Source organism: Hemitrygon akajei, chromosome 1 (genome assembly GCF_048418815.1).
Source record: "Hemitrygon akajei chromosome 1, sHemAka1.3, whole genome shotgun sequence".
Taxonomy (NCBI): Eukaryota; Metazoa; Chordata; class Chondrichthyes; order Myliobatiformes; family Dasyatidae; genus Hemitrygon; species Hemitrygon akajei.
Genome location: NC_133124.1, coordinates 50,385,835 through 50,410,081, shown reverse-complemented (window position 1 = coordinate 50,410,081; position 24,247 = coordinate 50,385,835). Strand labels below are relative to the sequence as shown.

Sequence of the window (24,247 nt, the reverse complement as noted above, 5' to 3'; positions counted from 1 at the left end):
TCCCCAAAATCCACCCTCAATAAAAATCAGGCAATAGAGAGAACTAAACGATCTCAGAACCGATAAGCTCAAAGCTTTGAAATCTTTCAAGGCTTTGAAACCACATCTAGATGTGAATGGCAGTGGCAATTAAATAGCTAATTGGGGGCTGAGGTTCCAAGAATATCATTCGCATTGACAATGGGGATCAGCATGTGAATGGTTAAAGAAAAGGTTGGATCAATTACTAGCATGTTCAGCCATAAGTGCCAAGCAGATGATTCCATTCAGCTTCCTCTGGAGATCCCCACAACACAAGAATCCTTTTCCACCTAATACATTTCACTCCATTATGATGTGAAATGGCGATAAGCAATGCATTCAGCAAAGGGTAGAAACCCCTTTGACAACTAGTCAAAATCCCAGTGGTGCTGCTGAATATCTGCTCTCCAGAAACAGCTGAGCCTCTGGCAAACCAGCTTCAGTATAATTTTAACGCAGGTATCTACCTTACGATGTGGAATATTGTATAGTTATGTTCCATTCAGAAAAAGCAAGACAAATTCAACCAAGCTAATTACCGTCCAAGCAGTCAATTTGCAGTGATGAGGGCCATCATTGTTCTATCAAGCGACATTTACTTGCGACTAACCTATTGCCAATGCCTTGTTTAAGTTTCAGCAGGCCCCCTACTCCAATCTGGTCCAAATGTGGACCAAAGAGAGGAATTCTTAAGGTGAGGCAAAAATGACTTCTTTACATTAGGGGAGAGTTTGACATTAAGGTTGTTTGATGCAGGTAACAACCTTGTATTTATTTCTACAGCAGTAATACTACATCAGAACTAAGTCTCCAGAAAGGAAAAGTTACACATGTAATTTAGCATCCACATTTTCTGAAAGATTTCTGTTTAAGATACTTAAGTAAAATATTTATTCTTGGTGCTTATGAAGTCTTGATATTTTTGTGATTATATCAACTTCACCCAATCTTGGTTTGGCTTGATAAATGCTTTTTATGTTTACTTCCTGTCAATTATTTGCTAACCAAGGCGCAGAATAACTGTAAGCTTAAGCATACTGACTTTTGGGGACTAGTTGTGCTTGATCCTCAAGTATACATGAATGATGACCATGTTGCTATCTGCTGTGTGATCTCTACACTTTGCCCTTTGCATTTGTTTCCAAGACTCCTATTTTGTGTGCGAATATTGGTTAAATTTTAATATGAAATAAGAGCCAATGGTTTCTTCAGTTTTGCCTCAGCATTAGAAGTTCCCAGTGGGCTAGCATTTTTAAAGTAACAATTAAAACAAAAGGAAATTTTGTAAACAGTTCCACTATGAATTAAGATATGAACCTGTAAGGTTAATGCAATAATATAGAGTACAGGAAAGCAGAATGGTGTTCATATTTAAAGAAAAGCTTAGAAAGGATAATAAAATTATTGTCCAAGTTCGTCAAACTGGCATGATTGGGACAGATAGTAACTTACATTGCAGTTACACAGCAAAATCCACAGTAAGGAAAATTATCCACTTTACTTTTCACGATGGGCATCGATTTTTGATGAAAGAAGGTAACTTCGTAAAAGACCTATTTGCTGTTTTATGAAATAACAATTTTTTTGTTGTTTAACAGGTTTACAGTTTTGTCAGGGAAGATTTAGTGTCATATTAATTGCATTCAATATTAATTATTTTATAACAGTAGAATTGTAATCAAAATTTAGGCTAATATGTTCTTTCTCAGGGACTGTACTCTTAAAATATCTTGACCCTTGGGGAGCAATTATGGTAGAGGTAGAATTACAAATCTTTAACCACCTTTTTATGTGGATTATAAATGCAAAATCTCTGCACTTGAATTACTCATTATATGTATGATACTCCCTTTATTTGTGAATGTTGGTTAAATTTTAATATTAAGAGTATCTTTCTAAAAAACTTTCAGCTGATTAGTATCTTCTGGTTATTAACCTTTGACAACAAAACAAAGTATCTACATTTTATTTTGCTCAAACTTTGCAATCATCTCACTGTTATTAACCTGGGTTAAGGTTAATAACACACACAAAATGCTGAAGGAACTCAGCAAGTCAGGCAGCATCTATGGAGAGGAATTGATATTTTGGGTTCTGACTCTTCATGAAGACTGGAAATCCTGAAAGCCAGAATAAGAAGGTGGGAAGGGAAGGAATGCAAGTTAACTGGTGATAGGTGAAACCAGGTGAAGGAGAAAGTGGGTGAGTAGAGGAGAAGCCATGAAGTGAGAAGCTGAGAGGTAATAGGCTGAAGAAGAGTAATCTGATAGGAGAGGACAGTAGACTTTGGGAGAAAGAAAGAAGGGCACCAGAGGGAGGTGATGGACAGGTGAGGAGTAGGAGTAAGAGAGGAACCAGAATAAAGAATGGAAAAAGAGAGAAGGGAGAGTGGAAGAAATTACCAGAAGTTACAGAAATCCATGTTCATGCCATCAAATTGAAGGCTATCCAGACAGAATATGTAGGATCTCACCGATGTAGAGGAAGGGGCATTGGGGGCACTGGATGTCAGTGGATCCCTGGAGCTTCTTATTTCGATTCAATTTCCTATTTCCCAGTGGCCACCCATTTCAACTCCACTTCTCATTCAGTTCTCTCTTTTTTCCATTCCTCATTCTGGTTCCCCTCTTACCCCTTCTCACTTGCCTATCCCCTCCTCCTTCCTTTCTCCTGTGATCCATTGTTCTCTCTCCTGTGATCCATTGTCCTCTCTTATCAGATTCCTCCTTCATCAGCCCTTTACCTCTTTCACCTATCACCTCCAACTTTCCCTGTTACCTGGTTTCACTTATCACCTACACGTTGTACTCCCTCTGCTCTCCTCCTACCTTATTTTGGTTTTCCCCTTTCCATTCCAGTCCTGATGAAGGGCCTTGGCCTGAAACATCAAGTGTTTATTCTTCTCCATAGGTGCTATCTAACCTCATGAGTTCCTCCACCATTTTGTTCTCTGGATTATTTTCCATCATATGCAGCATCTCTTGTGTTTAAGTGTAATAATATACAGAAGTTTTCTGTATGTTTTTGCTTATGTATAACAATTTTAAATGTCATTTTACCACTATTTTGCTGAGATGTGGCTATGATCATAATCAAAACAGAAAATGCTGTAAATATTCATCTTGAAAGGTGATATCTGTGGAGAGGCAAAATGTTTATGTTTCTAGTGGCTGGTTTTTCTATAGAACTGGAGACATTTAGAAAACAGGCATGCTTAAGCTTGTAAAGGAGGAGGAGCTATGAAGAAAACAAAGGAGTTGTCACTGATGGAGTGGAAAGCAAATAAAAAAGATGACAGATTGATGAAGAGAGGGAGCTGAAGGTTTGTTAATGGAGCTGATCTGTCTGGCAGATTAGAGAGATGTGATGAAAAAATACCTACTGGAGTTATGAAATGCAGAGCACATGTTCCAATGAAGCTGTGCAAGCTACTGTGTAGATGAAATTAACAATATGTGCATTGAAACATACAGTGAAATACATTAAAAAACAAAAATACAACTGCAGATGCTGTGGATCAAAGAATACATCGTTGTGTAGGTATTCAGTGAAATACATTGTTTGATCACCCCAATCTTAGCTATCTAGCACCTCCAGTATTGTGATGTCTAATACCTTCTGTTTATATTACAGCATTTCCAATTCTTTCGTGTTTTTTTTTTGTTTGTTGAGTCCTTTTCAGGATATCAACTATGTCAGTCCCAAACTAAGGCTTAGATCCCATGAAGTGATTTGTGCATATAATCTTTATTGATCATTATCATTCAAAATTATAACAGTGCTGTGATGTGTTGCACTATTAGAATTTTGCTCAGGTGAGATGATAATCTGAGTGCCCAGTCTTTTCTCTTATCTGAATGCCAGATTTGCACTATGAAATATTATCTCTGATATTCAAGCCTATGTTAGCTCTCAGGCACGTCAGTGTCCAAGTGGTTATTGCTGTGTGGCAAAAATGAGTGAAGATGTCATAGGTTAAATTTAAGGCAAACTGTTAAACGATGGAATTCTGCCTTTTCCTTTCACCATTCATCCCAAGCTGATTCCTTTGCGACAAATGATTTCTGTGTGGTTTCTATCTTCTCAGATAGAAAGCCATGATGCAATGTTGGAAAAATAGCTAATGATACAACATTTGAAATATAGCTGGAGACAATGATTTGAAATTTCTACATAGTGTAACAATAGATATGTGGTATAAATATGTATCTGTCTTATGTTTATGTGTAAACTATAGTTCAGTAGGGAACATTTCTTAGCACTGAACTATATTAGATTTTGGTTTCATATTTCACTCATTAGACTTGACCATATACTTTATTGCTCTTTTGAGTGTGCGATGTTGTTCGAGGTCCCATACTTGAGGTAAGCTGTCAAATTAAGGCTCTACAAATGAAAGTAAAAGATTCCGCAACAAAATTGAAGGCCAGCAAAGACTAGGCCTAATGTGCACAAAATTTATTCCAAAAATTTATAAAAAATGCTTTCTGATCAATGTTGTTGTGAAAAGTATCTGTCACAAACTAGGTGCAGTGTTTCTTACTTTCCAATAGTCTATTCTTTAAAAGTTATTTATTGGCTTTAAAGTACATTAGGCAACAGGTAATAGGTAAATATAATTAGAGATTTAAAAAAATGAGTTGGACTGCAAAGGCAAAATAAAGTTGAACCTTGTTCCATGATCCAGGCTGTACAATTAAAACTGGAGCAAACTGGCTTATCCTGATTACTTTTAAGGAGAGCCTATGTGTGAGACTGTACCAAAGGTGATCTTGCTATCATTTACTTAACAAGCAAGAACGTTAGCTCTTGTTTGCTGTAGTAATATAACATATATTGTCTAAAATAGTACACCTTGAATGAAGAATGAACTGTTCTTTTAGTACTGAACATTGTGCAAAAGTCCAGTGATGTGTTGCATCACTTTTGGAAGGGGAATTTGACTGTTAATCATCCAGGCTTATATTGATTCACTGCCACATAAAATGCTATGAAGCCATCCTTAGAATATTCAAGATCCGCTGTGTTTATGCAAATAGATTTCTGTTAATGGATTTCTTTGTGAATTTATTAGTGACTGCAAATATCCTATGTACAGTTTGCTCTTTTGGGCATCTGTTTGTTGTTGTTCTCTTCCTCAAAATGCATGGTTTTATTTAGCTTGCATGGCCGGTAACCAACAGGAGCTCAAGAAGTGCAGCCATGATCTGCACAAAGACAGTGAAATGACAATACAGGGACAAGACCCAGCCACAACTGTCCACCAACAAGGCACACAGTTTATGGCAAGGTCTGCACACCATCGTGGACTTCAAAACTAAACGCGGTGGTGTTTCCAATATCACTGCCTCTCTCCCAGATGAGCTAAATCTTTTTTATGCTTGGTTTGATATTGCCAACACAGAGCCCTGAGGAGAGCCACCCACAGGGTCTCACAGAGAGAGAGGAGACTAAGAGTCTGTGCACAAAAGCCAAAATAAAGTCCAGTTTTTACTCCCAAACCTTGGGTCAAACTATGACTTCCCATGCCTGGAACTCAAAGTATTCTTTCCCTGTCTCCCCAGGCTGCTGAGCCAAAAACCTGTCCCTTCATGTCTGAGACAGGGAAAAAGACTCAGAAGCCTTTACAGTCTATTTTTCACATCATCAGCTCCCTCCGGTTCAGCTTGAGTGTCGCGTAGACTATAACAATACATCATCGGTGCTTTTCCTTGTTTGAGGCTTGACTCAACAATTTCCAGGAGCATCGGAAATCGTCTTGCTGCCATACGCACTATGAGAGACTTGAGACATAGAAGAAAACAGCACAGAATAATCACACAGCTCAACAGTACAATACCTATAGTTATTGCTATTTTGGTCAGCCACGCTCCCCATCCCCCTAATTTGGTGTCTAACCAGTCAAACAACTGATGTTCAAACCCTGCATTCTGTCTGACTTCCTTAAGTTCTTCAGAGCCTCACAATTCTCCTACTGGGTAATACTATTTATTCTAATTCTGTACCTAGTCTTACAGTTTATCTTACCAGCGTTTAAACTATTTATTAAACTCTCCTTACCTTTTATTTCATTCTGCCCATGCAGACCCCAACCTAGGGCAGTATCCACAGAACTTTCTTCTTGTACCTCGTCTATTCAGACCCTTACAACACTTAAGGCGGTATCCACGAGGATTTGCTCTTTTACCTTTTATCTCCTTGCCCGTTCAGACCTTTGTTTCCTACGAAGCGGTATCCACAAGGGCTTACCAACACCACGTGGAATTTTCTTTACTTAACTTCTTATTACCTTATTCGTACTTACCCCCACTGCAGTGTTCTTGATCAATCCTCTGAGCCTCCTGTTAACCCCCAATTCTGCCAGATTCTTTGAATCGGAGAGACCCTTCGACAGTGGTTCCACACTTCTGAGTCCCCGAGACCACCCCAAAACCAACAGAATTCTTAGTCCAAATTGTTGCAAAAAGCGCTTACCTTTGTTTGGGTGCACCCTTAATTCTGTTAGCCCTGTGAGGGTCCCCGGGGGTCCAGGAAGCGTCCCCAATCTGCCATTTCCTTTGTTGCGGGTCTCTTTCCGACCCTGCTCGCTGCGCCAATTTTGTCGTGGTTATATAGTGAATGCTGCTAATGCATAATATATTTTCCAATAACTGGCTGGGTCACTGCCTGATATGGGAACTGTACTTCCCTCAATCGCAGGACTCTGTAGAGAGTAATGAGGACAGCCCAACGCATCTGTAGGTGTGAACTTCCCACTGTTCAGGACATTTACAAAGATAGATGTGTAAAGACGGTTTGAAGGATCATTGGGGACTCAAGTCACCCCAGCCACAAACTGTTCCAGCTGCTACTATCTGGGAAACAGTACCGCAGCATAAAAACCAGGACCAACAGGCTCCGGGACAGCTTCTTCTACCAGGCCAACAGACTGATTAGTTCATGCTGATGCAATTGTATTTCTATGTTATATTGACTGTCCTGTTGTACACACTATTTATTACAAATTACTATAAATTGCATATTTAGATAGAGATGTAACATAAAGATTTTTACTCTTTGTGTATGAAGGATGTAAGTAATACAGTCAATTCAATTCAATTAATTTGTGTGCGGTGTCATACATGTTCCCATTATCAGTTGAATGTCTTGCCAAAGCAGTTGCAGTAATGTCTTCAGTCAGTACTGAGATGCTTGATGATTGGAGAAGGCTCTATCTAGCAATACATCTGTCGCAAAAGCCATGTAACTCATCAAGTCATCTGTACATTTATTGAAAATCCACATAGTATATATATTGAAAAAACGGAAAAACATGCATTAAACGTCCATTGAGACTCGGTATTTCAGTTTAGTTGGAATTTTATCACAGCATTAGTATGTAATGATCTTGAGGCATAGGAAATAAAATGGTAGTTCTTTGCATATTAGGTCAGAGAAATAGAAGAGGATATTTGTAAACTATGGAGAAAAGAAGACTATGAAGAAAAGATGGGACAAACAGTGGATAAAAAAAGTTACAAATACTTAAAAGATAGAGTGAATTTAAGATATTTCTGCACTATGAATCTAGATGACTGATCAAGGAATTGATGCATGATCTGTTTAAAATCTGAGACTGATGTTTCTGTTATCCTTAGGTTTTAAGACAGAGCAAGGTGCAACTTGAGAGGCAAGTATAGTAGATTGTTAGCAACAAACAAGATGGTGGAGAAATTCTGTGGTTCAGGCAATATCTGTGGAGGGAAATAGACAGTTGATGTTTTGGGTTGCAACCCTGCATCTGGTCTAAAAGACTGAGCAGAAATAGCCAGTATAAAGAGGAGGAAGATAGAACAAGATCTGACAAGCAATAGGTGTATCCAGGTAAACAGAAGTGGCAGTCACATGGAGGGAGGAGTGGAGATAGCAACAGAGGCTAGGAGGTGATAGGTGATGGCACAAATATCTGCAGATTGGAAAGGAAGATTGAGTATGGAACTTATAAGATAGAGGGGGAGGTAAAGAGTGCATGACAGGCAGTTGGAGTGGGTTGAGCAGGGAAAAGAGCCACAGTGTTGAAGTAGTGGGGTGTATGTCGGAGGAACTGAGAGGAAAGGGAAAGGGGAGCAGTGTACCTGAAACAAGAGAATTCAATGTTCATGCCATTAGGTTGTAGACTACTAGGTGGAAAATGAAGGTTCTGTTTCACTAGTTTGTGTGTAGCCTCACCTTGGCAGTGGAGGAGTCAGAAGACAGACAGGTCTGTGTGGGAATGGGAGGGGAATTAAAGTGGCTTAAAACCAGGTGCTACAGAAGGACGTGGTTGACGTCTCTCAGGTGCTCAGCAATGTGATCCCCTAGACTGCTCTTTGTCTTGTTTTTATTGTAAATTTTTGGTTTTAGTTGTTAGATTTGCTTATGCTTCAGATTTACTTATATGATTTCAGATCAAATCAGTTCATATTTAAGTTATAGGGAGAGGAAAGTATGTCAGGTTCACAGAGTGTTTGACTTGTCTCTGTGCCAAGTGATTGCAAGAAGCATTGATCATCCAAGAACAGATAGACATCAAAATATTTAAAGCAGAATACAAGGCTAGGCAAAGAAGGTGGTAATGAACAACCCATAAAGGGAGATTATTAAGAATACTTCCCTTCTCTTTTTCTTGTATGACAGGTGGAAAAGAAGGCATTTTAATGGTAAAAATCTTGGAGTTACATGAAGAATGCTCAACGTTTGTAGCATTCTGTCAGCCATTGATTGACATCTCCACTCAGCAAGCTATTGAAAATGACGACGGTGGCAGCAAAACCCGGCTTAATGTTTTATTCACAAGAGAAACAGCATCCCACCTCAGAATTGGTGCAGGAGATATTGTTCATATCTATCCACCTTGGTGAGTTTCATATAATCTTCCATTAATAAAGTTTTGTGGAATTGTCCCCTGAATACAATTTTTAAAAGTCAAATAATAACGCTTGGATCAAAGAAGCATTTCGCTGGTACCCCATTTACCCCTTTGGAGTTCTGATTCATGATTGTGTTCTTGATCCTGAATTAGAACATTCTTACAGGTAAGTACCTTCACTGTGCTTTACAAAGAAATCCATTTGGACTGTGTGCTGCTGTGCCAGAAACCTGGCTTAAACCCTTGTCCACAGTAGTGAAAAGCTATCTCATTGTTGTTCAACAATGAACCTTGAACCTCTCTATGGTTAAGTCCCTGCTTCTTCACAATAAAAGCCAATATGCATTTTTGCCTGCTAACATTTGGGATTTATGCATTAGGACAGGCAGATCCCTCAGTATTTCACTCATTTGCAGTTGCTATCCTTTCAGCTAATAATCCACCTTTAGATTGCTCTTAACAAACTACATGATCTCATATAAGAACATAAGAAATAGGAACAGGAGTAGGCCATCCGGCCCATCGAGCCTGCCCCGCCGTTCAATAAGATCATGGCGGATCTGTCTGTAAACTCAGCTCCATCTACCTGCCTTTTCCCCATAACCCTTACAATGTAAAAATTTATCTAACTGTCTCTTAAATATATTTAGTGAAGAAGCCTCAACTGCTACCCTGGGCAGAGAATTCCACAGATTCACCACTCTCTGGGAAAAACAGTTTTTCCTCATCTTCGTCCTAAATCTTCTTGCCTGAATCTTGAGGCAATGTCCCCACGTACATCCCACATTAAACTCCATTTGCCAGGTTTTCACCCTGTCATTCATTCTCTATATTCCATAGCAGATTCACAGTGTCCTTATGACAATATATCCTTCTATCTATTTTTCTATTATTTGCAAACTTGGAAACTTTGCATTTCTTTCCCTCCATTGGAACATTAATGTAAATAGTAAAAAACTCAGGTCCAAGAACAGATCCTGTGGCCCTCCACTAATTACATCCCTTCAGCCTGAAAAACAACCATTTAATCCAACTCTTTGTTTTCTTTGTGTTGTCCCATTTTTCAGTCCATGCTAACACACTTCCTTCAATACCTTGGACTCCTAATTCATCCACCTGTTCTTCTGTGACACCTTGTCAAATGCCATTTGGAAACCTAAAATATAGTACTTTTATAGTTCCCTTCTATCAAGTCTCCCTGTCACATTCAAGCAAATTTGTCAGCTACAATTTACCTTTCTTAAAATTACGTTGATCAGTTTTGATTATATTCAGCTTTTCTAGATTTGTTTGTTGACTCTAGCAACTTGCTAACAATAGATGTTAAACTTATTCTCTCCCTTCTTTCTTCCACCTTTTTGAATAATGGAGTCACACTGTCTATTATCGAATCTTCTGATACCCTCCTGAAATTGAACAACTGGGCTACAGCCACCTCCTCCTTTGAAGCCCTGGTGTGCAGTACATCACATGCAACAGGAGCTGATGACAAGAGATCATGGTGTGTCAGCTCATGGCCTGCATTCAACATTTTGACCCCATATGCAGCCGTTAGTCATGCGTCTTAGCACTGAGCTGCCACACTGCTCACCCTGTCCTTCCTAACTCAAATTTGCATAGGCAGCCTCTGCAAAATGGCCCAATTCAAGTTTTGATATGCTTTCAGAAGTGTGTAGTTATTTGAGTTTCTGTTGCCTTCCTGTCGGCTTAAACCAGTCTTGTCATTCTCCTCTGACCTCTCTCATTAACAAGGTGCTTTTGCCCTGAGGACTGCTCCTTACTGGATAATTCACACCATTCTCTGTAAACTCTAGAGACTGTTTTCAAAATCCCAGAACGTCAGCAGTTTCTGAGATGCACAAGATTCTGTCACCAGGAATCTTCCACCATCAAAGTCACTTTGATCATATTTCTGATGTTCCCTTTTCTAATGTTTGGTGTGAATAATACTGACCCTCTTGACTATGTCTGCATGCTTTTATGTATTGTCTTGATGGCATAGGATTGGCTGATTAGATACTTGCATTACAAGCAAGTTTACAGTTTTATTGAAATTTGCTTTATTGCTCTTGAAGTTTTTCTGTCTTATATCCAGATGAAGAAATTTATATGCATGTTTTTTTATCAGTAAGTAGTGCAGTTGACAAGAAGAAAAGTTTTTTTGACAATGAGTTGTAGCAGTTCTTACAAATACAAGCATTTAAGGAAATGAGAACCTATTTTAGCAGCTCTGAAAATGAAACTGTCCAGGTGTTCAATCTTGACTAAGCAGTCTTGGGATGAGGATGCACTTGCTGCAGTAGACTAAGATTGGCTAAGCCTTATGATGTTAATGTGTTAAATCTGAGTTTCTCATCACGTAGAAATGAATATTCCATTATTAACCCTGAAACTTTCCATTAAAGAGAAAGTTTTAGTTTTATTAGAAAAGATGAGTAATTGTTCAGAAAGCCACACCTAAGAAATATGATCAAAACAATGCAAAATACCCAACACTGGGAGGGAGGGAGCTTTAGCATTGGTGGGAAGGAGATTGTCACAAGTATGGCATTGAAAGGTATGAGCATTTAGATATAATTACTGTACAGGCAAGAAATCTGAGGATGCACATTTCACAGAGAAAAATTGTAATGTTATTTCACAGAGTTAATGATGTTGTATTGAAAATTTTGTTCATGTTTTCGTGGTTAATTGAATTCCTTAATGTTTTTCTTTTTCATGTATTGAATTGATGATCTCCATTATGCAATATTTATGATTTGTTAGTTTGTCACTGTGTAAGCTTAATATGAAATTCAAATGATAGGCTAGATCAGGGGTTCCCAACCTGAGGTCGGACCTCTTGGTTTATGGTAGGGGACCATGGCATTATAAAGGTTTGGAACCTCTGGGCAAGATGTATCAAGATGGAATAAAATTGTAAAAACCTTTAATCATGTTTAGTTTAAGATTGTAGTGAACCAAGTAATTATTTGTTGCATGTGGTTGGTTATTGGAAGGTTGAAAAAGTAACTACACCTATAGAAGGAAAACAAAAGGTGGACATGTTTTCTTCTGCGTCTTAAATTTGAGTGTAAACATAAAAAGTATCTAAAGCCATGGATAAACAATGACTTGAAGATAAAGGGCCCTGGTCCCTCATTGTTAACAAGTGATTATTTGAGAATGCTAGCGAATGGTCATGAATACTTGCAAACTCATTTTCAATAAGCTTGTCATTGACGTACAAGTGAATTTTTGAGGAAATGGAAAGTTATTCGACCTGTGACACCTGTACTCGAAAAATAAGTTCACTCAAGCCTCCAGTATCCAGAATTCAAGTTGTAAACTATCATCAACACATCCTCTGAAATATATGAAAGGCTGTGTTTGAAAGGACAAAGTCCAATCTATCTCAGGCTCACCACCTTGCCAACTAGAGTCTGGAAAATGTGGACCTTTTTGCATATCTCGGAGCCAACTTTGGCTAAGGCAGATATCAGAAATAACATATTGCACAACCATCAATGTACCATCATAGCCTTTGATTGAGAAAAGGAGAATTTGAAGAGGGGGAAAACCATAGATCGGATTCAAAGTCTCATTGTCCATCAAGCAGCAGAGTTCCTAGATCTTCTATATTTTTTTGAAGTCTGAACTATCTGCAGCAGGTGCCACAACACACTAGAAAAATAGCGCCAGTTGCTCTTCTGTAGAATCCCCCAAATTCACTGTAATTAGCAAATCGATCTCTGTATCCCCTTTCAGATATTCATGGGGAATTGTCAGATTAGATTCAGAATTGGCTTGTCCATTGAAGAGGGTAATGGTGGAAGGATGTTATTCTGGTTGGAGAGCTGTGACAGAGATCAGTGCTAGGATCTCTGTTATTCGTGATATATATAACTGATAAGTGCTATCATGGGAACAGGTTACTGAATGAGCAGAGGTAAAGATTCAAGGGTAATAGGAAATTGTTTCCTTATTTTAATGCATTTCAACAAATATATGAAATATATGACAGAAGCCTCCCTAAATAGTTAACTAGTTTCTCTTTATCTCCTATCTTGGTTTCAGTAACCCAAAGAAGCCAAGATAGTTAAGAAAAACACTGCAAGATAAACTTGAAATTTCCTAAAGATTCAAATATTTTTGAAGAACAGTAGTTTTGAGATTGTGTATAGTTTTGAACAACAGTTGACCGAAGAATATTGATGGAAAGTAGCTTGAGAGAACATGCCTGGACTGCATCATCCAAAATCGGCCAACACTATCAAAATGTAACATGCCCAGACGTAGTAATGGTTGGAGGCATCAGGAAAAGTTTTTATTTATTGGAGGTATTAAAAGATTCAAAAGAAAATGCAGAAGATATATTTTCTCATTTTAGAAATGTTCAGTTTACAAACTGTATAGCAGGGAGACACTGATGATCATTTGTTTATGGATACTACCTAATTCGCATTTTCCAATATCCACATTATTTTGCTTTTTTTAATAAATAAAATGATGTAATTGTGTTCAATCTAAGTTTAATTGATTGAAGTATGTAAGTTGGACATTAGAAATGATAGTTACTGAAGAAAGGAAATGATAATTGAAAACTTGATAGAAATAAATCTGAAATCTGTGGTAATAGATAATTAAGTGCAAGCATGGGTGCAGGCTCAGTCTCTACAGTTAAACAGATACATCCTCAAGAGATTAGCTTGTCACATACACTGTGGAACATGTGGTGAATCACATTGTTTGTGCCAGTGACCAACAAAGTCTGAGATGTGCTGGGGCCAGTCTGCAGGTGCTGCCATGCTTCCAGTGTCAACATAATCTGCCCACCACCCTAACTTGTATAACTTTGGAATGAGGGAATAACCAGAGCAAGCGGTCACGGGCAGAATGTTCAAACTCCTTAAATACTGTGGTGTGAATTGAACCCCAATTTTACAGAGGGCGCTGTAAAGTATTATGCTACCCTGTGTGTAATACAGTATGTCTCTTACATTGTTATTTTGGAGCATTGTGTACAGTATATCTACAGGTAGGTTGTATAAGAAGATAACCTAAATGTGATACACAGTTGTAATAACAACCAGGGGAAGCCATGATTTGAAAGGTGCAGCTGTTGAAAGTAAGACTGAGGCAAGTTTTGGTGATCATGTGGAGACAGTCAATGTCAGTAGCCACATCCTTTTAAAATTGGGGTAGGAAAGAATGCTCCTTTTCATAATAAGCCCTCTATGCTTATTATTATATTGTTCATTGCAGCCTGCAGTAGCCCTGTGGGGCTATATATGGACTTGTTTTCTTGAATGTAGTTGGGTAGATGCATGGTAGTTTAATATTTCAGAGGGGATTTAAAATGGGTTTTAAACCCCTCGTTTTCAAAATCAAAATGCATGCTTCTATACCAATGTATTTTTTGATGAATCCAATATGTGAGCATACTTTAGAACTTATTTGAAAAGGTTACTGTGCATTGAGCTAACACGAGGAAATCTGCAGATGCTGGAAATTCAAACAACACACACAAAATGCTGGTGGAACACAGCAGGTCAGGCAGCATCTATAAGGAGAAACACTGTCGACGTTTCGGGCCGAGACCCTTCATCAGGACTGTTCCACCAGCATTTTGTGTGTGATGTGTGCATTGAGCTATCCATTTGAACTCCAGCATGCTTTTGCTATCTAGTATTTATCTTCTTTTTGAAGTAACAGGGCACCCAAAGCTGGAGATTGCCTGTTGTTTCATCAGAATCTGCATACTTGGGAAGCAGCAGGGAGCAGACCTGTGTGTTACTCTTTTGTATTTGGTACTGATGCGAAGTACGGTAGTTTAGTTGGCTTTTGTTTTTAGATTTTAATGCACTTTCCATTCTTAATTATGAACTGTCATTATACATAAAACATGTTCATACTTAAGAGTAACCAGTACTTAAAATAGAGGACAAGCATCTTTTAGTTGGAATCCTGATGTGTGAAAGTGAAATGCAGTTATCAGGAATCCAGGATATTTATGTGTCATTAATGAAATAAATAAATGGTCATTGTTGTACTGGGACTCTACAACAATTATGGTCACAGCAACTACTGATATGAGTATATCTAGTGGTTAGAATCAAAATCAGGTTTGTGAAAATTTTTTATTTTGTGGCAGCTGTACAGTGCAAGGACATACAAATTACTGCAAGCCACAAAATAAATAGTGCAAAACAAGGGTTCATTACACCACTCTGAGATCTACTGTCGGAGGGGAAGGAGCATTTCCTGATTTATTTGACTATAGCTCTTAAGGCTCCTGTACCTTCTCCTTGTAAATTGTAATGAAAAGAGGGTGTGTTCTAGATGTGAGGGTCCTTAATGATGGATGGCACCTTTTTAAGGCATTGCCTCTTGAAAATGTTCTTGATGGTAGGGAGGGTTGTTTCCCTGATAGTGCTAGCTGAATCGGAATGGGAATGGGAAGTGAAATTAAAATGGGTGGCCACTAGGAGATACCACTTTTCCTGGTGGACAGAGTGTAAGTACTTAGCAAAGACACTCACAATTTACATCGAGCCACACCAATATACAGGAGGCCACACCGAGAGCACCGGATACAGTAGATGACCCCAACAGACTCACAGATGAAACGTACCTTACGTGGAAGGACTTTTTGGGGCCCTGAATGGTAGTGAGGCAGGTGTGGCACTTGTATGGGTGTGGAGGGAAGAATGGACAAGGGAGCTGTGTAGAGAGCGATCCATGAAAAAAGCAGTAAGTAGGGGGGAGGGAAAGATGTGTTTAGTAGTGGGATCCTGTTGGAGATGGCGGAAGTTACGGAGAATTATGGAACATCCACTGACTCTTTAGTCTATCCTGCCTGTTACCATACAATACCTTAGAATTCATTTTCTTGAGGCATTTACAGGAAAAATGAAATACAATAGAACTTTTTGAAAAATAAACAAATTCTGACAAATATCAATGTGAAAAAAACAAACTGCTAATATAAATAACGTTGAGAGCACGAGTTGTAAAAAGTCCTTGAAAGTGAGTCTGTACTCTATAAAATCAGTTCAAAGTAGTGGTAAATGAAGTTATCCACACCATTTCAGGAGCTTGATGGTTAAGGAGGAATGACTGTTGAACCTAGTGGTGTGGGACCTAAGTGTTCTATACTTCCTATCTGATGGTTGTAGCGAGAAGGAAGTATGGATTGGATGATGGTGTCTTTGATGAATGTGCTCCTTTCTTGTGGCAGCGCTCCATGTAAGTGTACTCAATGGTGGGGAGGGCTTGGCCTGTGATGGACTGGGCTGTATCCACCACTTTCTGTAGCCTTTTCCATTCCTTGGGCATCGGTATTTCCATGCCAGGCCGTGATTCAACCAAGATACTCTCCACTGTGCATCTGTAGAATTAAAAACATAATCAATAGCATAACATAATAACAGTCAAAATTTCTAAACCATTTAACATTTTATGATGGTCAGACCATATGCTAACAGTTTGGTAAGCTTATGTTTTAAATGTAGCATGGAAATACATAAGCACATGGAGTGTACTCAAAGTGATGAAAAGTGGGCAAATGTCAATAAGAAATCACAAATTCTTAGATTTCGGCTGGGACATTACTTTTTTTCAAAAATAGTAATGTAAGAAATAGTGGGAAGAGCAGAGGAGATGGAAAAAGTAAAGCTTTTATTCAGACATTTGACATTAACTTTCTTGTAATGTGGTTTACTGATAATTTAGTAACTTCCTTTTAGTTTGGTTATTTAATTTTCATACATATTCCATATTTCTGCATGTTCATACATGGTCATGTTTAATTTCAGTTCAAATTATTATTTAGTTTTTATTTGCAGTACGTACATATTCATAATTATCTGGAGTTCTCAGTATTACAGGATGTAACTTTTCAAAAGTGAGCAGATTTTGTATTTTGGTATGCAGTAAGCATAAAATTCCCTGACAATGTGAACAATAAGGATCACTTAAACCAAAGTTTATTCTTTGAGATCTTCATATCAGCTGCCTTGTGACGTTAAATATATTTTAATATAAGCCAAAAAAGCAATCTCCTCGTTAAGCTTGTCCAGGCATAAGCTTCAAAAATTCTGTTCATTCCATTGTGTCACGTTAGATAAGAGAGCTCAGCAATGATACAGACAGTAGATTGTATACATTGCATCAGTGTTATCTTCTGTGTGGTATGTAATGCTCCCTGTATATGGAGTCATTTTTCTCAGGATGATCAAAAGTCTTTTTATACGAGTAGTAGTATCCAAGTAGAGACAGATACACGCACAACACGCTGGAGGAACTCAGCAGGTCGGGCAGCATCCGTGGAAACAAACAGTCAACATTTCAAGCCAAGACCCTTCGTCAGGACTGACGAGGGAGGAGGCAGGGGCCCTATAAAGAAAGTGGGGGGAGGAGGGGAAAGAGAAGGCTGGTAGGTGCCAGGTGAAAAACCAGTAAGGGGAAAGATCAAGGGGTGGGGGAGGGGAAGCAGTGAGGGGATAGGCAGGAAAGGTGAAGAAGGAATGTGAGGGGAAAGCACTGTGGGTAGTAGAAGGAGGCGGAACCATGAGGAAGAGATAGGCAGTGGAGGAGGAGGCAGAGTGAAACTGGGATGGGGGTAGGGAGGGGGAGGGAATTACCGGAAGTTGGAGAATTCAATGTTCATGCCAAGGGGTTGGAGGCTACCCAAACAGTATATGAGGTGTTGCTGCTCCAACCTGAGTTTGGCCTCATTGTGGCAGTAGAGGAGGCCATTTATGGACATAACTGAGTTAGTCCTGATGAAGGGTCTTGGCCCGAAACGTCGACAGTGCTTCTCCTTATAGATGCTGCCTGACCTGCTGTGTTCCACCAGCATTTTGTGTGTGTTGTCACAAGTGAAGTGTTGCCTCACCTGCAAGGGCTGTTTGGGGCCCTGAATAGTGGTAAGAGAGGTGGTGTAGGGACAGGTGTAGCATTTACGCTTGCAGGGATAAGTGCCAGGTGGGAGATCCGTGTGGGGGACATGTGGACCAGGGAATCGCGGAGGGAACGATCCCTGTGGAAAACGGAGAGGGGTAGAGAGGGAAAGATGTGCTTAGTGGTGGGGTTCTGTTGAAAGTGGCGGAAGTTGCGGAGGATGATGTGCTGGATTCAGAGACTGGTGGAGTGGCAGGTGAGGACAAGGGGAACTCGGTCCCTGTTGTGGTGACAGAAGGATGGGGTGAGGGCCAAAGTGTGGGTAAAGGAGGAGAAGTGGGTGAGGGCATCATTGATGACAGCAGAAGTGAAACCATGATCCTTAAAGAAAGGATATTTGAAATGTCCTGGAAAGGAAAGCCTCATCCTGGGAGCAGATGCGGCGGAGACGGAGGAACTGGGAATAGGAAATAGCATTTTTGCATGTGGGAAGAGGCATTCAGCTACACCTCCTCTCTTACCACCATTCAGGGCCTCAAACAGTCCTTTCAGGTGAGGCAACACTTCACTTGTGAGCCTGTTGGGGTCATCTATTGCATCCGATGCTCCCGGCGTGGCCTCCTCTACATCGGTGCGACCCGACGCAGATTGGTAGACCGCTTCGTCTGTCACAACAGACAGGATCTCCCGGTTGCCACCCACTTCAACTCTGCTTCACATTCCCATTTGGATATGTCCATACATGGCCTCCTCTACTGCCATGATGAGGCCAAACTCAGGTTGGAGGAGCAACACCTCATATACTGTCTGGGTAGTCTCCAGCCCCTTGGTATGAACATCGAATTCTCCAATTTATGGTAATTCCCTCCCCCTCCCTTCCTCCATCCTAGTTTCACTCTGCCTCCTCCTCCAGCTGCCTATCACCTCTCTCATGATTATGCCTTCTTCTACTACCCATAGTGCTTTCCCCTTATATTCCTTCTTTGCCTTTCCCCTCCCTGCTTACCCTCCCCCACCCCTTGATCTTTCCCCTTACTGGTTTTTCACCTGGCACCTACCAGCCTTCTCCTTCCCACCCTCCCCCCCCCCCCACCTTCTGTATAGGGCCCCTGCCCCCTCCCTCTTCAGTCCTGACGAAGGGTCTCGGCCCAAAACATTGACTGTTCGTTTCCACGGATGCTGCCCGACCTGCTGAGTTCCTCCAAAGTGTTGTGTGTGTTGCTTTGACCCCAGCATCTGCAGAGTATTTTGTGTTAGAGACAGATACATTACGGACATTTATGAAATTCTTAGATAGTTACATAGGTGATAGAAAAATGTAGGAGGGAAGGGTTAGAATGATCTTCAGAGTAGGTTATAATGTTGGCACAACATCTGGGCTGAAAAACCTGTTATATGCTGTATTTTTCTATGTTCTAGAAAAATATTTCCCAGAGAAATAAGCCTGGCATTGATAGCTTTTTTAAAACTATCTTTGTAATTCTTGTGTCATCTTTTAAGTCAATTTTGACCTTTTTTCAATTGTTCAGTGTGTCCTGTTTGACTGCAAAATTCTTCAAACATAGTTGAAGGATGTATTTTTAATTGAGAGTAGTTCAATTAAATAACTTTCACATAAAATATTAGGGAGGCTGATACTGGTTTTATCATTATATACTAAACTACAACATCAGATTAAAATCTACTTTTTTTTGAGCTTCTAACAAATCAATAATTTTAACTTCATTTTTAAAATGTGCATCTGCCATGCCAAACCTTATAATTCAGTTTTGTTAAATTTTTGTTACCAGAATTAAGTATGGTTAAACAAACAACTATAATACACTTCCTCATGGCTCATCTGATGACGAGGTTGTCACTAGAGATTTCCAGTTTTAACCTTTGATCTCTGCTGAGCTAGCTGACTTCAGTTGTTGTATCCTCTCACTGTTGGGAAAGCAGAACTTGCTGAGGATTCCAGTTGTTTGCTGTTGTGGCTGCTGTGTGTCTAATTCAATGATGAAGTTATCAAGGATCAACTTCATTCACCATATACATGTTTTAGGAATTTGCCAAGGTCAAAAGATAGATATGGAGTAAAATGTGCATAAATACATAAATATTAGTAATTATTTGTAAACAGAATTATAAAATGTAGTTCAAAGTGTCTATAGTGTAGTGCCATAACATGGCTACTTGATGGGGGAGGGGTTAACTGGAATGGTCGATCAGATTAATTACCTGGGGATGAAAATCTTTAAGGTGGTTTGGAGTTTTATGTTATTAACCTCTAGCAGTCTTCAGAAGGGACCTTTTGGAAAGGACAGTTTTCAGGGTGGGTGGTGTCCACAGTGATTTTTTTTCCTGCCTGTTTATTTGTTCCATACAAGTCCTGCAGTGATGGTAGACTGTAGCCAATAATCTCTTCTGCTGACCTGACAATTTGCTGTCATTTTCATATATTATGAGAGGATAATGTAGTAAACCAAACACGAATGGCTGATGTGAGGATGCTGTCTAAGTTGGTATTGGAGAATCACACCAATATATTCTAGGTAGGTTATAATTTTGCCAACTGCCAACTGTCAGGACAAAGGGTCTCGGCCCGAAACGTCAACAGCGCTTCTCCCTATAGATGCTGCCTGGCCTGCTGCATTCCACCAGCATTTTGTGTGTGTTGATTGATTTGTATCTCCAAGGTTTTGAAGGTAATCAGCTACAAGTTATTGTGGTTGCATTAGGACACTGGCTTGTTTACTTTCTTGCATCCTGGATAGACAGGTATTTTGAGCATATTTTCTGACTAATTTCTATTAAATTATGCATTCACTTGGTACCAAGAAAGCGATACCTAGGCATTGACTCTCATCTACTCACATCTGTGCTAATGCTTGGAAGTGCTTAGAGATGTTGGTTAACCTGAGCAAGAAACTAGACCCGCAGCAATTCATCTACCACCACAACAAGCTCTCCATTCAGCTTTGGTGCATCTAGACAACAGCAAAACATATGTCAGGCTGCTGTTTATCAATTACAGCTTGATATTCAATACCATCATTCTCTCAATATTACTCACTAAGCTTCTAAACCTGTGCCTCTGTAGCTTCCTCTGCAACTGGATCCTTGACTTCTTCATCGGGAGACCGAAGTCAGTACTGACTGGTTATAATGTTTTCCTCCTTGCAGACAACATAGGCACATGTTGTTACTGTGAACGAAGTCACCAGAGAGAAGGGTCTGGAAAATATAAATGCTTTGATTCGAGACACATACAAGCTGACAGGCTTTGGAGTTACTCGAGAGAGAGAAGCTTCCTGATCCAGTATTACAGTATATCTTTATATGTTAATGAACAAATATAACAGGACAGTTTCTATAGTTACAATGCCATTATAAGGCTTCTTTTGAGTTACTTGTAATTTTAAAACTTCCCACCAATGCACCAAAGTGAGTGTTAGTTACTGTGGTCTCTGATTTGTATTCATGCAGTGAGGTGTCCTGCTGTAACCTCTGACAGCCCGCCACAGTATCCAAAACACCCCCAACCTTTGTGTCATCAGCAAATTTACTAACCCATCCCTCCACTTCTTCATCCAGGTCATTTATAAAATTCACGAAGAGAAGGGGTCCCAGAACAGATCCCTGAGGCACACCACTGGTCACCGACCTCCATGCAGAATATGACCCGTCTTCAACAACTCTTTGCTTTCTGTGGTCAAGCCAATTCTGGATCCACGAAGCAAGGTCCCCATGGATCCCATGCCCCTTACTTTCTCAATAAGCCTTGCATGGGGTACCTTGTCAAATGCCTTGCTGAAATCCATATACACTACATCCACTGCTCTACCTTCATCAACGTGTTCAGTCACATCCTCAAAAAATTCAGTCTGGCTCGTAAGACACGACCTGCCTTTGACAAAGCCATGCTGACTATTCCTAGTCATATTATGTCAAATGTTCATAAATCCTGCCTCTCAGGATCTTCTCCATCAACTTACCAACCACTAAAGTAAGACTCACTGCCCTATAAATTCCTGGGCTATTTCTATTTCATTTCTTGAATTAGCTAACAACATCTGCAACCCTCCAATCCTCCGGAACCTCCCCCATCCTCATTGATGATGCAAGGATCATTGCCAGAGGCTCAGCAATCTTCTCCCTCACCTCCCACAGTAGCCTGGGATACATCTCATCTGGTTCCGGTGACTTATCCAACTTGATGCTTTCCAAAAGCTCTAGCACATCATCTTTCTTAATGACAATATGCTCAAGCTTTTCAGTCCACTGTAAGTCATCCCTACAATCACCAAGATCTTTTTCCGTAGTAAATACTGAAGCAAAGTATTCATTAAGTACCTCTGCTTTTTCCTCCAGTTCGATACACACTTTTCCACTGTAACACTAATTGGTCGTATTCTCTCACGTAGTATCCTCTTGCTCTTCACATACTTGTAGAATGCCTTGGGGTTTTCTTTAATCCTGTTCACCAAGGCCTTCTCATGGCCCCTTCTGGCTCTCCTAATTTCATTCTTAAACTCCTTTCTGCTAGCCTTATAATCTTCTTGATCTCTATCATTACCTAGTTTTTTGAACCTTTTAAGCTTTTCTTCTTGACTAGATTTTCAACCGTCTTTGTACACCATGGTTCCTGTACCCTACCATCCTTTCCCTGTCTCATTGGAACATATCTGTGCAGAACGCCACACAAATATCCCTGGAACATTTGCTATATTTCTGCAGTACATTTCCCTGAGAACATCTGTTCCCAGTTAATGCTTCCAAGTTCCTGCCTGATAGTTTCATTTTTCCCCTTACTCCAATTAAACGTTTTCCTAACTTGTCTGTTCCCATCCCTCTCCAATGCTATGATAAAGGAGATACAATTGTGATCACTATCTTCAAAATACTCTCCCACTGAGAGACCTGACACCTGACGAGGTTCATTTCCCAATACTAGATCAAGTACAGCCTCTCCTCTTGAAGGCTTATCCGCATATTGTGTCAGGAAACCTTCCTGAGCACACCTAACAAACTCCACCCCATCTAAACCCCTTGCTCTCAGGCGATGCCAATCAATATATGGGAAATTAAAGTCTCCCACCACAACAACCCTGTCATTATTACACCTTTCAAGAATCTGTCTCCCTATCTGCTCCTCGATGTCCCTGTTACTATAAAAAACACCCAGTAGAGTTGTTGACCCCTTCCTGTTCCTAACTTCCACTCAGTGACTCAGTAGACAATCCGTCCATGACTTCCTCCCTTTCTGCAGCCTTAACACTATCTCTGATCAGCAGTGCCACACCCCCACCTCTTTTGCCTCCCTCCCTGTCCTTTCTGAAATGTCTAAAGCCTGGCACTCTAAGTAACCATTCCTGCCCTGTTATCGCTGAAGCCCCAATGAGCCAAAGCACTTCCATCCTGCCTCAGATCACTTTGTTGATGATCGCTCTGCCAGGCAGTGTCTCCCTTTTATGCCTGAACCTTCCCTACTATTTAACTCATGATTGGTGCTCTGGTTATAGCTGCTGATAGGCCATGTACATTGGACTAACGCTCTCGGAAGCTCCCTTTTTAAATAGCCACCGCCGACCTGTGAGAAATCCTCTTGGTAAAGCTCTGTTGATGCCATTGATCGGTCAACCCTTTTGTCTGTCTACACCAGCTCTATAATCTGGTCAGCAGTCAAGTCAGAAAGAGTGCGTTGCTGTGGATTCTGTTGAGTGATTCTCACATCCTCCTCTCTTTTCAATACAAGGCCGCCAACCATGGCCTAAGAAGCCACAGCTGTAACAAACCATCTTCTCTACGTCTATTCCAACAGTTCCTTGCTGGATGCCTCAGTTGCTGGCACACAAAGCAAGTGCTCTGTCACATCATAGCAACTACATCCACTGCAGCTACTTTACAATTTTTCTTCCCCCTCCTCTGGCCCATGATACTATTGCGGGTTAGGTCAAATCCACCGCTGTCCTCAAATCTAAAACTTCCTGGTGAGCTGAGCTCAGGCCTTCCTTCGGCATTTTCAGGAAGACTATGTTATTCCTCCTTTGATTATCCAACCTTGAATACATCTCATTCGCTTAATATTTACGTTCTGCTTAATTCATGGCTGTCTCTGAAGCACTGACATTATTGTTCCCCAATTACTCTCTCCTTCCACCCCCTGTCCTACCTCACTTCCCCTTTAAAGAAGCGACCTCTCTCTTCATTGCTGTCGTTACCTGCACTCACTGGGCCACACTGTCCCACATCCTCCCCGGCACTTCGCTTTTACCAACACATGTAAATCTTTGGGGTGCATCTGGTGAATCATTTCCTTGAGTTTGTTTCAGAATTCTGCATTCCCACAAGTGAGGGCAACTCTGACAAGATGCTCTGCTTCTAGATGGGGTGAAGGACCTGTAGATTGTTGTAATCAAGGTCAAAGGCTGGCCTGGTTCATCAGGGTTCTCGACCTGATGTTGCCTGACCTCA

At 40.2% G+C, this 24,247-nt stretch overlaps 1 protein-coding gene and 1 long non-coding RNA gene across 4 annotated transcripts in view; one reads left to right on the top strand and one right to left on the bottom strand.

Moving 5' to 3' along the window:
• The window catches only part of spidr (scaffold protein involved in DNA repair), a 266,484-nt gene that overhangs the window by 93,331 nt on the left and 148,906 nt on the right, over positions 1–24,247 (top strand). For all 3 annotated transcript variants that reach the window (XM_073042799.1, XM_073042789.1, XM_073042809.1), the window contains exon 8: positions 8,677–8,896. In XM_073042799.1, the coding sequence (XP_072898900.1) occupies positions 8,677–8,896 (220 nt within the window). The remainder of the gene's footprint in view (positions 1–8,676; positions 8,897–24,247) is intronic.
• Positions 1–24,247, bottom strand: part of LOC140726447 (uncharacterized) — a 73,504-nt gene that overhangs the window by 36,768 nt on the left and 12,489 nt on the right. The gene's annotated exons all lie outside the window — the stretch shown is intronic.